The sequence below is a fragment of the Limanda limanda genome, chromosome 6 (genome assembly GCF_963576545.1).
Source record: "Limanda limanda chromosome 6, fLimLim1.1, whole genome shotgun sequence".
Classification (NCBI taxonomy): Eukaryota; Metazoa; Chordata; class Actinopteri; order Pleuronectiformes; family Pleuronectidae; genus Limanda; species Limanda limanda.
Window position 1 is genome coordinate 28,475,689 of NC_083641.1, and position 15,616 is coordinate 28,491,304.

The 15,616-nt window shown below is 44.7% G+C and overlaps 1 protein-coding gene and 1 pseudogene across 1 annotated transcript; both read left to right on the plus strand.

The window, feature by feature from the left end:
• The first annotated feature begins 1,483 nt into the window (after positions 1-1,483).
• Positions 1,484-7,406, plus strand: LOC133003031 (transient receptor potential cation channel subfamily V member 1-like). Its single transcript, XM_061072618.1, has 15 exons — positions 1,484-1,641; positions 2,061-2,206; positions 2,754-2,906; positions 3,364-3,501; positions 3,587-3,891; positions 4,017-4,193; positions 5,075-5,230; positions 5,320-5,415; positions 5,503-5,573; positions 5,660-5,825; positions 5,969-6,035; positions 6,126-6,445; positions 6,637-6,761; positions 7,069-7,175; positions 7,327-7,406. Exons 1-15 carry the CDS (start codon positions 1,484-1,486, stop codon positions 7,404-7,406), a joined length of 2,265 nt encoding a protein of 754 aa, XP_060928601.1.
• A 3,286-nt stretch (positions 7,407-10,692) lies between these two features.
• Positions 10,693-10,818, plus strand: LOC133004041 (U1 spliceosomal RNA; annotated as a pseudogene).
• Positions 10,819-15,616: the final 4,798 nt, after the last annotated feature.

A 15,616-nucleotide genomic window follows, 5' to 3' on the forward strand; every position in this document is an offset into this window, starting at 1 on the left:
ACCACAGCTATAAAATAAGATTTATTAATCCCCATGTGGGATACTTGGGTTCAAATTCAGTCTAATTACAGATTAAATGCAGGAATAAATAACAAAATTTAAAAAAACTCTATAGGAACAATTAGACACACAACACAATGACAGAAAATTACAGCAGAGCACAAAGGATAAGTGAGAAGTGCGTCCTCTCCAGATGTGATGAGGTCGTGGTGTAAAAGGGACGAGACTGTATGGAGGCATCTTAAATCTGTAAAGAATAAATCCACCAGCTGGTGTAATGGGTGAAGTTTTGATTCTGTGCGACCTCTGCTAAGGATCTTATGTTTTCACTTGTTTATTGGTTTGTTTTTCAGCAGGATTATGCAAAACTATTCAAATCCTCCATGTCAGGTCACAGTAATGGATCAGTTATACAACAATAAGAATAACTGTGATAAACATGATGTGAATGTAAATAAATTCCCCTGCTTGTGGGTGAATTACTCTAAATCCAGTAACACTAAATAGATTATAAACCATATATTGATCTTTGATTAAAGATAAATATACAAATGTGTGTGACAGTAAACTCACACGTTCTGCTCAGTAAAACCACACCTTTAAATTATGTGTCCAGTAAACACCTGCCCAGATGCCTCGGTTATTCTTTAACAACAAGACAGAAACTCAGCCCTAAACACATCAAACCTAATGAACCTGAAATATTAATGAATAATAATCCTCTGTGGAATTATAAATATAAATCAACTCACTGTGATATGTGTAATAAAAAGCTGGTAACAAAACGCTGCCGGGTGAACAAACCTCAGGGTATAAATATTTGAACGGTGAATGTCACATAAAAATAACTCAGCTGCATATATAATCTTAATAATACCTCCTTAAGGTAAGTGTGAAATATTGAGCCACTGACTTCAGGTGTTTCCACCGCACCTTGTTTTGAGGACAACACACCCATGGGTGCTGTGATGGGCACAAGTGTGTTTTCTGTTTAAATAACTCACACGCTGCTGGGAACATAACAACCGGATCATCTTGAAACAACTGGTGTCACACAAGACATTTAACTCTGTAGCAGATGATCCCAAAATAAAATACAGGTCAATAAATAAGCTGACCAGTTAAAATGATGTTTTCTATAGCTGAATCCTTGATAGTAAAGTGGTTTGACTCATCACAGTGAAGCTTTAGAATGAAATCACACACATTGAAGTGTTAGTAGCACCAGTGACGGTGTCATGTGTCAGATCCGTGTATGATTCCTCAGTAAAACGATCCTCCGGTGGTTGTTTGATCTCTGTGTCGTCTTTGCTCCCACAACCACAGCAGTGAGCTCAGGTGAGCAGCAGGCGTTCCCCTGGAGAGAGGGAGGAGCACCACCATGGTAACAAACCCCATCACCACCTCCTCCTGAGCGTTGCAACTCTACACCTGAGCAGCAGCAGCTCCTCATACCTGAAGCAAAGCCAGTCACACTCACACGATGGAAGGTGGACGGACACTGGACGGAGAGGAGCCAAACAAAGACCAAGGGGAGGAGGAGGAGGAGGAGGAGGAGAAGGAGGGGAGCAGTCTGGACTGGCTCATGAGAAAAGACAACATAGAGATTACTCCTATGGACTCCAACGTTTTAACGTCTAGGTAACAGGTCCTGCAGAGGAGGAGCTGCTGTTTGATTTGAAACACTTCAGTTATGAAAGGGTGCAGACTAACTGCTGGAGTCATCAGCACAGGAATCCACACGGTTTCTGTGCTGCTGGGTTAAAATTGCATTTCAGCATTTAGGGACTGGTGAGTTTCAGGTTACGTGTGTCGAGGTAAACAAGCAGGTTTTTCTCTGATCACAAGCTGGATCATTCTCTCCTGTGTTTACATCACCTTTCACTCTTTGTAAAACAGGGTTTTACATTACATTACATTACATTTAGCTGACTTACAATAAGTGCATCAACCTCGAGGGTATAAACCCAGAACAACAAGAATCAAGAAAGTAGAATTTCTTCAAAAAAGAAAAACTACAACGTTTTGTGTCTGAATTCTCGGAAATCTTGACTTGTTAGATCCAGTGTTGACAACTTCTGCAGCCGAGCGTTCACCAGGGAGCGAGTGTTTGAAGCAGCATCTCAGGGGGACACAGCTCAGCTCCACGGCCTAATCGACTACCTGCGACTTCATGATCTACGACTCACGAGCCCAGAATACACAGGCAAGTAGGAACAAGAGGTTCAACATGTCCTGCAGCTGTTGAATCAGTGCAGACGTGTCCTCAGATATATTTGTGCACTGTGGTCTCTGTGCGTTTGTGGCTGTGAATCAGTGGATAGAGACGATTATGGATCTTCTGTGTAGCACATGCAATGAAACAATAATAATAATATAATAATGTTTATTCTACAATTGCTTATAATTAGAATATTACTTCAGACAAGAGGATGGTCTTATGTGGGTGAAACTTTCAAATGAAATGTGAGTTAAAACTTTACAAACTGTCCAAAGAAATATCACGTGCACATTTATTAGCTCATGTGTTCGTCTGCGTTTGATGTTTTGAGGAAAGAAAGAAACAACGAAATGTTGGATTTTCTTTCCTTTAAATTGTAAGAAAAAGCTTTTTTCAATACTTCCGCTGATTTCTCACAGATTAACTTGTTGATCTTGATGAAAAAAATCCAGATTGTGTTGGGAACCGATATCTATGAGCGTGTGCAGTTTGCGTGTATTTTAATGTATCTCATCATGTTTGTATCCTTCAGATGAAACCAATGGGAAGACGGCGCTCCTGAAAGCTTTGCTGAACCTAAAAGATGGAAAAAATGACACAGTTGATGTTTTGCTTGACGTAGCAGAGAAAACTGACGATTTAGAAAATCTAGTCAACGCGTCTTACAAAGATCTTTGCTACAAAGGTAAGTGACCGAAGATCGAGAGTCTGTCAAACTAAAGGCTGTAACAACTCTCAGTATTTGGACACATTAATGCTTGTAGTGTAAACAATTACTCAATACAGCTACTTTTAATGAATTTTGATTTTGATTAAAAACTCCTTGAAACCTGTACATGAAGATTCTGTGAACACGTGGACACGATAACACAAAGCGTCTGTTGTGTCCGTCCTGATCCCTCACGTGTTTCTCTCTCTGAGGTTTCTGTGGTTTTCTCCTGGTAATAGTTTGTGTTTGGTAGTTTGACTCTTGTTGAGGGTTAAGCACAGAGGATTTTGAACCTTGCTTAGATCTATTAGACAAATTGTGCTTTGTGAAAATGGGCCGTACGAATCCGCTCACATCACATCTGTCATGAGTTTGTGCACAAAATTCTTCAGTCAACAAGGGACAGCCTGTAACAACCAACCACGTGTCACAGGTCAGTCGCCGCTGCACGTCGCCATCGAGAGAAGAAGCTTCGACCACGTGAAGCTGCTCGTCCAGAAAGGAGCAGACGTGCAGGCCAAAGCCAACGGGAGGTTCTTCCAGCGCAAAGCAGGACTGGGATTTTATTTTGGTGGGTCTATACGTCCCATATACATTGTCTATCCCAGCTGTTTACGACCGTAATCACTACACTCACCTTCGTCTGTTTCCAACAGGAGAACTTCCACTGTCGCTGGCGGCCTGCACCAACCAGCCCAACATGGTGTCCTTCCTCATGGAGAACCCGTTCAGAAGAGCCGACCTGGCCGACAGGGACTCCCAGGGAAACACGGTCTTCCACACCTTGGTGGTCATAGCGGACAACACCACAGAAAACACAGACATGGTCGCGAGGATGTACGACGACATCCTCGTCCAGCACAACAAGCTGGAGAAAACAGAAACAGTGAGGCTGGAGGCGATTGAGAACAATCAGGGGTTGACGTCTCTGAAGTTAGCGGCCAAGCTGGGAAAGATCGGGGTCAGTGTGATTTCAGATTTTCACCTTGTTCATACCTGACCAAAGGAAATCTGTCAAACGTGTGCAAAGCATGAGAACCTGCATATCAGGAAACACAAAGTAATGATCTCCTCTCTGATCTCCAGCTGTTCAGACACATTCTGCAGCGGGAGTTTGAGGATGAGGAGATGAGGCCGCTGTGCAGGAAGTTGACAGAGTGGGTCTACGGGCCGGTTCACTCCTCGCTCTACGACATGACCTCCATCGACACCAGCGAAGGCAACTCCGTGCTGGAGATCGTCGTCTTTGGGAGTGAAATTCCGGTTAGAAACTCAGCTTAACCCATAATGAAATTTACATGAAGGTCTATAACACCACGTTATATTCTGGTATGTTCATGAAAAGATGTACGACACCCGGCTTCCCTATCGCCCACTACTGGCTGGCTGCAGTGTAGGTCATAAAAAAGCCTCCTCTATGTTAGTAGATGGGACGTGGATCGAAGTGAAAAGTCGAGGAGAAAGATGGCTAAGGATGTGATAAATTATTTGATAATAAAAGAGGAATTTTGTCAGGTGCAAAAGAGAAGAAGACTCTGATAAATCCATACAACACATATGTATAAATTTGGGTTGCAGAAGCACACTTTCATTCAATTTCTCACGAGACATGTGGAATACTGCTGTGCTTTTGACGTATATTCTTGTCGGCCGAGAGGTCGCCGTGTTGTTGTAGAAGTTGATGATGAAGGGAGGAGACCGCGGACCCAGTACTTACAAGTAAAATGATGTTTAATAAACAAAGTAGTACAGGTCAGGACGAGCTCTAGAGACTCGGAGAAATCACACAGCCAAATGGTGAAGTCTGAAGTCTCCCTGCAGTGCAAGAAGTTTTATAGGTTGGAGGTGGGACCCCAAACCTAGAGATAACATTACATCACACAACAGGGTCTTCAGCCTAGATAAGGGCATGTTTAGTATCTTGTAGTGTAAGGCGTCTTCATTGTACAGGTCGAATGTATTCTCTGGGGGAGAGAGTTAACGCATACATTCAATACCATCTGGGATAGTGTTTAACGAGTGTGAGAGTTTGAGAATCAACACTGAAGATGGTAACATGTCATTGTGGTTTATGACCATGTTCAAAAGAGTTATCTAGCTAAAATACACCACACTTTTAATGTGAAACTGCCCTGTGACCTCAGAACCGTCCTGAGATGCTCCAGATCGAACCTCTCCGCAGTCTCCTGCAGGACAAATGGGACAGATTCGCTTCTAAACTATTCTTGATGAATTTCTTGGTGTATCTGATCTACGTGAGCATCTTCACCACCGTGGCCTACAACAGAAAGGTCGGACAGGTGAGACTGAACCAAAAGCTTCCATCTCCAAACAGTACAAATTGTATTTCAGCCTAAACAAGTGAGAATTTAACCGTTTCAACCTGCAGCCGCCGTTTCCCATCGAGAACGTCCTGGCCGACGGCCTCCGCTGCACCGGGGAGATCTTCAGTGTCCTCGGAGCCGTGTGGTTTCTCTTTAAAGCGGTAAGGAAGTCGGATCTGGTGCAGTTCACACAAAGAGTCTAAATTAATTTAAAACTTATCATTATTTTTTCACTTCTAAATTCATAGATAATCATTTTCAGGAAGAACCCTCCAAACTTCAGGGCTCTTTACACAGATGGATTCTCTGACATTCTGTTGTGAGTATAGCACAGTACAGTACAGTACAGTATAATACAGTACAGTACAGTGAGTATTCCCTGTTGATGTGATGGTCTTCCCTCAGCTTCCTGCAGGCGATTCTTCTTCTCATCTGTGCGATCGTGTACCTCTGTGGGCGGAAGGAATATGTGGGACTGCTCGTGCTCTCGCTGGCTCTGGCCTGGATCAACGTCCTTTACTACTCAAGAGGCTCCAAACAGATGGGGATATACAATGTCATGATGCAAAGGGTAAGAATGAAGTTAGTTTTAGATACGTAGTTACCAGTGGTGACATGTTGCTGTTGCTTACCAGAAACAAAGAATGGAGAAGCTCAGGTCAAACCAAGGAGTGTGACTGAATATATCCATCTAAAACCTGCTTCTCTCTTAAGATGATTCTTGGAGACATCTTACACTTTCTATGTGTCTATGGAGTCTTGCTATTTGGATTTTCTGCAGGTAAAGTTCTAAAAGTTATTCAAAAGTTATTTGGCTATGAACATTTTTCAAGGTCAAGACGCCTGATTTGAATTTTCTCCTCATCCACAGCCATCGTTTCTCTCATGGAAGACACTGCTCATAAAAACGATTCAGTGCCTGGTGGAAGGACTTTCGACGTCGAGACGTTTACGTGCAAAAAGCCGAGTTACAACGACATCCGCTTTACAACACTGGAACTGTTCAAGTTCACTATAGGAATGGGAGATCTGGAGTTCACCGACCACGTCCAGTATAAAGAAGTTTTCTACATCCTGCTCATCTCGTACATTGTCCTGACTTACATCCTGCTGCTCAACATGCTCATAGCACTGATGGGAAACACAGTGGAGAGAATCTCCAAAGAAAGTGAAAACATCTGGAACCTGCAGGTGGGAAACTACTTTCACTTCCAATCTTCTGTTCACATGTTGATCTCTCAAACCCAGGATAATCCTATGATGGAGCCAACACAGAAAATGAGGTTGCCTGTACTGAAGCCAAATGCAAACAGACAACACAGCATATATCATGTTTGTTCTATGTTTGTGTAAATCTGTCACATTCTGTGGCACGTCCTCAGAGAGCGTTTACCATTCTGGACATGGAGCGAACTGTGCCGAGGGCCCTGAGGAGCAAACTGTTCTCCGGAGCGTCCAAGACGGTTTGTCCGAGAGGCCAGAAGGACGAGAGTCGCCAATTTTTCAGGTAAACCAGAAGTGAACATGTCCAGAGGTGAGAAATAACTAAATCCTTAAAAATAAAGGATTAATAAGTGACTAAAAGTGTCGTCCTGCTGAATTAAAAGAATCCACAGTTTCCAATGTTTTGCAATTCAAAAATAAATCCTAATCACCTCCATTGTGCTGTGGTGTCAAGAGTAAACAAGGAACAACAATGTTTTTTGTACATTTGGTGAACTGACCCTTTAAATCCTTAAATATCAGTTTATGAAGATTTAATCATGTGAAGTGTTTCTACAGTTTCACGTGAATCGAGTCTTCTTCCACTTCAGGGTGGAGGAAATGAACTGGAGACAGTGGAGGTCGCATCTCGGTGGGATCCATGAGGAAGACCCAGGAAATGACATGATGCAGTCGCAGCCTCACAACCCGACACCTCGTGGGTCACACACACACACACACACACACACACACACACACACACACACACACACACACACACACACACACACACACACACACACACACACACACAAACACAGTCTCTTACTGGTAAAATGTCACTAATGAGTTTCCATTTACACTTTCAGGGAACCCGTGGAACCTGAGTCCACTGTTGGAGAAGATTCGTACCAGACGGAACCAGCCACAGAATCCCAGCTTTCCCTAATGAACCCGACCCACAAACCCATACAAGAACTAAAACACCAGTGTAAAAGTTTCATGTGGAATATTGATATCAAGTTTTTAATATCATAACATTTCCTAAAAGAGACAGGAATCTGGAAATACTGTATATGAGCCATTAATTAGTTATGATTATAGACAGGACATGATGAAGCCCACAGCTGCTTCCATCCTGTTGACCTGGGAGACACTGACCTCCTCCTCAGCTCCTCTCCTCCTCTCCTCTTCTCCTCCTCTCCTCCTCTCCTCCTCTCCTTCTCTCCTCCTCACCTCCTCTCCTCCTCTCCTCCTCCTCTCCTCCTCTCCTCCTCTCCTCCTCTCCTCTTCTCCTCCTCACCTCCTCTCCTCCTCAGCTCCTCTCCTTCTCTCCTCCTCTCCTCTTCTCCTTCTCTCCTCCTCACCTCCTCACCTCCTCTCGTCCTCTCCTCCTCACCTCCTCTCCTCTTCTCCTCCTCACCTCCTCACCTCCTCTCTTCCTCTCCTCCTCACCTCCTCTCCTCTTCCTCACCTCCTCACCTCCTCTCGTCCTCTCCTCCTCACCTCCTCTCCTCCTCTCCTCCTCTCCTCCTCTCCTCCTCTCCTCTTCTCCTCCTCACCTCCTCTCCTTCTCACCTCCTCAGCTCCTCTCCTTCATTCCTCCTCAGCTCCTCTCCTCCTCTCCTCCTCACCTCCTCTCCTCCTCCTCACCTCCTCTCCTCCTCGTCTGTTCTGTCTTAGCATGTCCTCCTCATTTCGACCTTCCCCCTGAAGGAGGTTTAAAGAGTTCTGTGAGACCAGGAGATGACGTCAGCTCACAGACACTAAATCCTGATTTGTTTGTATTCACCTCAGGAGCAGAGCAGCCATTAATGAACTGAACACACGTCTCAACGTCACAACAGCTTTCACTTGTGTTTGTGAATAATCGACTTGTTGTGTAGTTGATTGACTGTATTTTTTGAAGCAGCACGTTAACACTCGTCAAACATATAATTTATCAAATAAAACTGTGAATTAACAACAGTCTGTGAATAAAGGTTGATTGATTGATTAATTGATTGATTCTTCATCATTTTCTTTGTTCTACTCAAAGTCAGTGCTTCGTCATTATTATTAACTCAATCTGTAACTCAGACTTAGTGAATTTAGGTTCTAAGAAATATGAACTCGATCTTTAAACATGTACGCAGTTGTACCTCAGGTCATTCTGAAGTTTTTATTCTGAGGGCATGGGGAGAGAAGGATGTGACAGAACAGAGGTGGAGAGAAGGATGTGAAAGGACACAGGTGGAGAGAAGGATGTGAAAGGACAGAGGTGGAGAGAAGGATGTGAAAGGACAGAGGTGGAGAGAAGGATGTGAAAGGACAGGGGGAGAGAAGGATGTGACAGAACAGAGGTGGAGAGAAGGATGTGACAGGACAGAGGTGGAGAGAAGGATGTGAAATGACAGAGGTGGAGAGAAGGGTGTGGACCAAGCATAAGACAATGATGATGATCAACGTTTACGCAACAAAACCTGTTTTCCTGAGCGTTTAGGCTGTGTCCCAGAATACACCTGGAGTGTGTGACTGCACGTCCTACAATAACATTCAGTTTCACTTTGAGGTTTCTGCTCCACTGAGATTAAAGAAACATTTTGAAAACAAAGGTCAAAGTCAACGTTATCCTGCTATGAACAGAACATAGACGGGAATGAAACCTAGTACAACAAAGTATGCAGTCAGAAGGCAAACAGTGGATCGGATGAGAGGAGTGCAAAAAAGGATTCATGAATGTTAAAGTAATGTAAAGTAATGTTTTGTCGAGCCATTTACGCTCCAACTTTCAAAAGAAAAAAAGGAATAAAAATCTGTTCTTATCAGTTTAATATCAAATACGTATATTAGTATATACGTACTGATACAAGTCATGTGACTCCTGTACAATCACTTGTATGTGATCATGTGTTAATAGGCTGTGAGTAGATTTTCCCCTCCTTGTTACATATATATATTTCAGTAATCATGTTTAATGTAAATACAGACCTGAAACCTCCGTAACATACTGCAGTCAATCAGCAGATGACATGTCCAGCTGATAAATTAATTGGGAAAATAATAACTAATTGCAGTCCCAAACAAAACTGTTAAAAATGAGCCCCATCTCAATAAAGATTTGTTTAAATGCATGACTAATAGTATAAATATCAGGGTGCATTTTTCTGCATAATTGAGTATTTTTACATTTAATGTTTAACATAGATTTCCTGACTCTTTTACTTGTAGAAAAGATAGTACTTTTTACAGAGTGGTATTAGTAATTACATTTTTTCTCTCTCTCTCTCTCCAGTAACCAGAGGAAGTACACATACCATCATGTGAGCCGGACATTGAGCCTGCCTCCGGCCCGGTCACCTCTGACCCCTGGTGGTTTGTTGTGGACGTCTCTACTCTGTCCAGCCAGGGTACAACCCACTAGCTCAGGGTCAGCAGTGTGGAGGGCTTCACCCTGCTGTTAGTGATATTTGATAAAATTACACAGACACACTCTGCAATAGCTGCTTTATGTATCATGTTGGGCTTTGCAGGGATCAACACGTGCCTTGTTGGTTTGTCTAACATATAATTTAGACATTTGATGCAGGACGGACACAAAATTCACCTTGACTGCGTCACCATCACATCCTCAGGTAAGAATTTCAGTTTAACACAGTTCCTCAGCATGCGATGGCTTGTTTGCCTCACTTTCAACACGTATAATACCCCCCCCCCCCCCCCCCCCTTTTATTTCTACCGTCAGTTACACACAGAAACAAAGATAAACATGTTGAACAGAGTGTAGTTCCCACTCCAGGACAGCAGGTGGCAGCAGTCAGGATGTCGGTCACTCACTACATGTAAACAAAGAAACCGGAAGTGGTCCTATTCAGAGGAGAAAATGTGCTTTAAGTTTTTTCCTGAATTTCAGATGTGGATAAAACTTCATTTGTTTCAGTTTCATTCATCTCTGATTCACTTGAACTGACAGCTGAGCTGTTTTTAGAAGTTAAATAAGATAAAACAGACTGTTTTAGTTCAGCCTCTCATATGTAAATACCGCACTGCATGATGGGAGATGTGTGCACGGTTCATCAGATAGAGAGTAAATAATGTGTGTCCGGTGTTGTACTGAACAGGATCGTGTGAGTGGAGCTGCTGCTGAGGCCCCGCCCCCTGCAGCCGGTGCTTCAGTGAACGTAGTGAGAGTCAGCACTGTCAGTCATGATGGTGTGTGTGTGAGACACGCCCCCTGTCTGGGACCTGGACAACTCATACTTACCTGGCAGGGGAGACACCATGATCAAGAAGGTGGTTCACCCAGGGCGAGGCTCAGCCATTGCACTGCGGCTGTGCTGACCCCTGAGAAAGTGTCCAAGAGAACAAGGAGCTGCTTCCACATGAGAGCAGCTGAGAAGAGGCTCCTCAGAGCTTCAGGAACCAGGAGACACAAGGAGCTGCTTCCACATGAGAGCAGCTGAGAAGAGGCTCCTCAGAGCTTCAGGAACCAGGAGACACAAGGAGCTGCTTCCACATGAGAGCAGCTGAGAAGAGGCTCCTCACAGCTTCAGGAACCAAGAGAACGAGGAGCTGCTTCCACATGAGAGCAGCTGAGAGGAGGCTCCTCACAGCTTCAGGAACCAAGAGAACGAGGAGCTGCTTCCACATGAGAGCAGCTAAGAAGAGTCACAGCTTCAGCTCAAGAACCAGGAGACACAAGGAGCTGCTTCCACATGAGAGCAGCTGAGAAGAGGCTCCTCACAGCTTCAGGAACCAGGAGACACAAGGAGCTGCTTCCACATGAGAGCAGCTGAGAAGAGGCTCCTCACAGCATCAGCTCAGGAACCAGGAGACACAAGGAGCTGCTTCCACATGAGAGCAGCTGAGAAGAGGCTCCTCACAGCTTCAGGAACCAGGAGACACAAGGAGCTGCTTCCACATCAGAGCAGCTGAAAAGAGGCTCCTCACAGCTTCAGGAACCAGGAGACACAAGGAGCTGCTTCCACATGAGATCAGCTGAGAAGAGGCTCCTGACAGCTTCAGCATCAGGAACCAGGAGACACAAGGAGCTGCTTCCACATGAGAGCAGCTGAGAAGAGGCTCCTCACAGCTTCAGGAACCAGGAGACAAAAGGAGCTGCTTCCACATGAGAGCAGCTGAGAAGAGGCTCCTCACAGCTTCAGCTCAGGAACCAGGAGACACAAGGAGCTGCTTCCACATGAGAGCAGCTGAGAAGAGGCTCCTCAGAGCTTCAGCATCAGGAACCAGGAGACACAAGGAGCTGCGTCCACATGAGAGCAGCTGAGAAGAGGCTCCTCACAGCTTCAGCTCAGGAACCAGGAGACACAAGGAGCTGCTTCCACGTGAGAGCAGCTGAGAAGAGGTTCCTCACAGCTTCAGGAACCAGGAGACACAAGGAGCTGCTTCCACATGAGAGCAGCTGAGAAGAGGCTCCTCACAGCTTCAGGAACCAGGAGACACAAGGAGCTGCTTCCACACGAGAGCAGCTGAGAAGAGGCTCCTCAGAGCTTCAGGAACCAGGAGACACAAGGAGCTGCTTCCACATGAGAGCAGCTGAGAAGAGGCTCCTCACAGCTTCAGTAACCAGGAGACACAAGGAGCTGCTTCCACATGAGAGCAGCTGAGAAGAGGCTCCTCACAGCATCAGCATCAGGAACCAGGAGACACAAGGAGCGGCTTCCACATGAGAGCAGCTGAGAAGAGGCTCCTCACAGCTTCAGGAACCAGGAGACACAAGGAGCTGCTTCCACATGAAAGCAGCTGAGAAGAGGCTCCTCACAGCTTCAGGAACCAGGAGACACAAGGAGCTGCTTCCACATGAAAGCAGCTGAGAAGAGGCTCCTCACAGCTTCAGGAACCAGGAGACACAAGGAGCTGCTTCCACATGAGAGCAGCTGAGAAGAGGCTCCTCACAGCTTCAGGAACCAGGAGACACAAGGAGCTGCTTCCACATGAGAGCAGCTGAGAAGAGGCTCCTCACAGCATCAGGAACCAGGAGACACAAGGAGCTGCTTCCACATGAGAGCAGCTGAGAAGAGGCTCCTCACAGCTTCAGCTCAGGAACCAGGAGACATCTCGTCCACTGCTGCTCCTTCATCTCTATCAGACATGTTCTGATGTAATAATACTTTAAACACACTTTCCCGTCATGGTACAAAGTGTTTCTTCTGATCTCTGGTGTAAAAACTGTTATTTAGTGGATGTGTTCAGCGTCTGTTGCTCTTGTGTCGTCCTGGGAGACGAACCCATCACACGTGACTCTGAGCTTTCTGCCTTATTTCCCTGTTCATGGTGACGACAGCGGCAGTGACGGCACGAGCAAATGGAAGAAGAAGAAGGGCCCTCGTTTACAAATGGCTCTGAAACTGCATCCGGAGAAAAAAACAAGATCCCGGATCTGCTGTAAAGTCTGCGGGAAACACTTCCACGCCAGCGTCTCCTTGGTGAACCACATGGACGTCCACCCCAGGGACGTCTGCGGTGTCTGTGGAGAACGTTTGGAGACTGAGGACAGCTTTCACGTTGTTGTGCAAAAGGAGTAGACTTGACGTTGGCTAATTATTAATAATCATGAAATATGATTATTAAAATAATAAAAATTATTTATTAAAAATAATTAAAAATGATATGGCTATCACTTAAGAATAGTAAAATAATCAATTAGAAATGATAAGGTTATCCATTAAGAATAGTTAAATAATTAATGAAAACAATAAAATTATCAATTAAGAATGATACAATCTGTAATATCTGCTTATCGTAGCGGGGCACCACCCTGGTTACAGGGACCAACGAATCAAGCTATAAATATCAGTCTCATATGATAAATGTTAAATCAATAATCTCAATAGTTAATATTAATGATTATTTAATAAACAATGAAGGGTTTTCGAGTTCAAGCACAGGCTATCGTAATCCAGCTGTATTCACACACATATGCACAAATAATCACAGACTACAGATACTTTAATTACAAAAGCATTTATTAAAGAAAGGGGAAATATAGTTAATGTTATTCAATGATTCATCATTTTAACAAGCTCCGATATTTCAAAGATAAACACAGCAGCAGCACTTATCACAATTCAGAAAATACATGTAAAACCGGCGGTCTACCTATGTATGTCTGTCTCTATGTGTGTGTGTGTCTGTGTCAAAGTGTCTCTCTGTGTGTATGTGTCTATGTGTGTGTGTGTGAAATAAAGTTAGTGTTATTTAATGATTCATCATCTTAACAAACTCCCATATTTCAAAGATCACAACAGCAGCAGCATTTATCACAATTTAGAAAACACATGTATTCATCTATGTGTATCTGTGTGTGTGTGTGCATCTGTCTGTGTCTATCAAAGTGTGTGTGTGTGTGTGTGTGTGTGTGTGTGTGTGTGTGTGTGTGTGTGTGTGTGGGTGTGTGTGTGTGTGTGTGTGTGAGAGAGAGAGAGAGAGAGAGAAAGAAAGAAGGGGGCGTGGCGATGACGCAGTAACGTCGTGACGTCACATCTAAGATGGAGGCAGACAATGACTCAAGGAGTCATTAGCTTAAAACTCTCAAAATGGCCGCTTTGGAAGTTAGATCCAGAATGGGAGGAGAGAGAGAGAGAAGGCGTGGCAATAATAGACTCAAGATGGTGGTTTAACTTAACGTTATCCAAAATGGAGAACATGTTAATGACCATGTGGCCTGAACTCACAATGGTGGTCGCCAGATGAATTACACAAAGGAAATTTCAGCCAAAGAGAATTCTTATCTCTGCTTGGCTTTGGGGGCCGAATGGTTTCCAGATGTGTTCAGCCTCTCTAAGTATAGATTTAACTATGTGACATGAACTGTATTCTAAATACAGATCGGAACGGGTGTATAGGTCGGTTTAGAAGGAGAGAGAGAGAGAGAGAGAGAGAGAACAAAGCTCTTGAAAATACGCCGTAGATAAGTTCACAGTGATTTAACCACTCAGCCCCAAGCGGACGTTGTGGGCTGAGGTTCTGATCGATAAACTCACTGCAGACTAACACAGACGTTAACAGTGCGTCCGGAAGCGCTCCTCGCGGCCCTATTCACTATAACACAAAACATTGCCGTCAAACCGGAAACCGGAAGTGGCCGGCGCGTCGCCACTAAAACACTGGAGACTCAGCGGTCTCCTATAAAACAAATACACTCAAGTATTAAAACAATACGCTACGTATTAAACTAACATCTGCCCAGACAACATAAGCCTCTCTTACTGTAACCATGGTTTCATGGGGTGCATGCGCATTGGCGCGAATATCCCGGAAGTTCAGTGAATAGCTTGAAGTCTCTCAGGCGGGCTCCCGTGAGCACCGCAGCTGGGCCGGAGCGGATCCGTCGTGCTCCGTGGCGGGATGAGGCTTCGTCTTCTTCGGTAGCAGCGGAGATCGTGCTGCCTCACAGGAACGTGCGGTTGCTTGTAGCCGTTGTAGATCGTACGGAGAAAGAATAAAAGTAAAGTCCGTGTCTCACTCGTCTCGCGAGTGAGATTCATGTTTGGTCTTTTCAAGTTAAAACAGCGAAATGTCCTTTCAAAATAAAACTTCGACTGAGATAAAAGAAGAATACTGGAATGAGTTAAAATAAACGTCTTTTCGCCTCCATTAGATTGCTGGGTTAATTAGGAAGACCCCCGGGGGGGGTCTAGTACAACGTCAGCATCGGAGTAGAAGAGAGAGATTTCTGTGAGGTCCCTTGCTTTATACCACCTGAGGACTTCCTGCTTCCTCAGGAAGTGGTCATAGGGTTCAGTTGGCTCTCAGCCAATGAGAATGTCAGGATTCCGACCTTAGTGGGCGGGGAGTCGACCTCAGTGGGCGTTTCAGGATCCCAGTGGGGGTCCCTGAAGGAGAGCTGCTTGCAACATCTTCCCCTCCAGGACCTGCTGGGGGGGGTTGGGGTGTCGACCCCCAGGACACTCTAGAGCTGGTCTCAGCCTTGCGTGTAGGCCTCGTTTACGACTCTTTGTTCTAAGTCAGATCACTGGGCCTTCCCCAACACTAGCGACACAGAACTTTTTCACGCCTGCACTGAATCTCACATGCAGGTGATGAGTTCCATTCAAACACTGAAGATTACTTTTAATGACGCAGGAATCATCCAATTGTAATATGTTACAAAACAAGTTCAACTGGCCTGGATGTTCCCCACACCTTCCTTTTGATGTG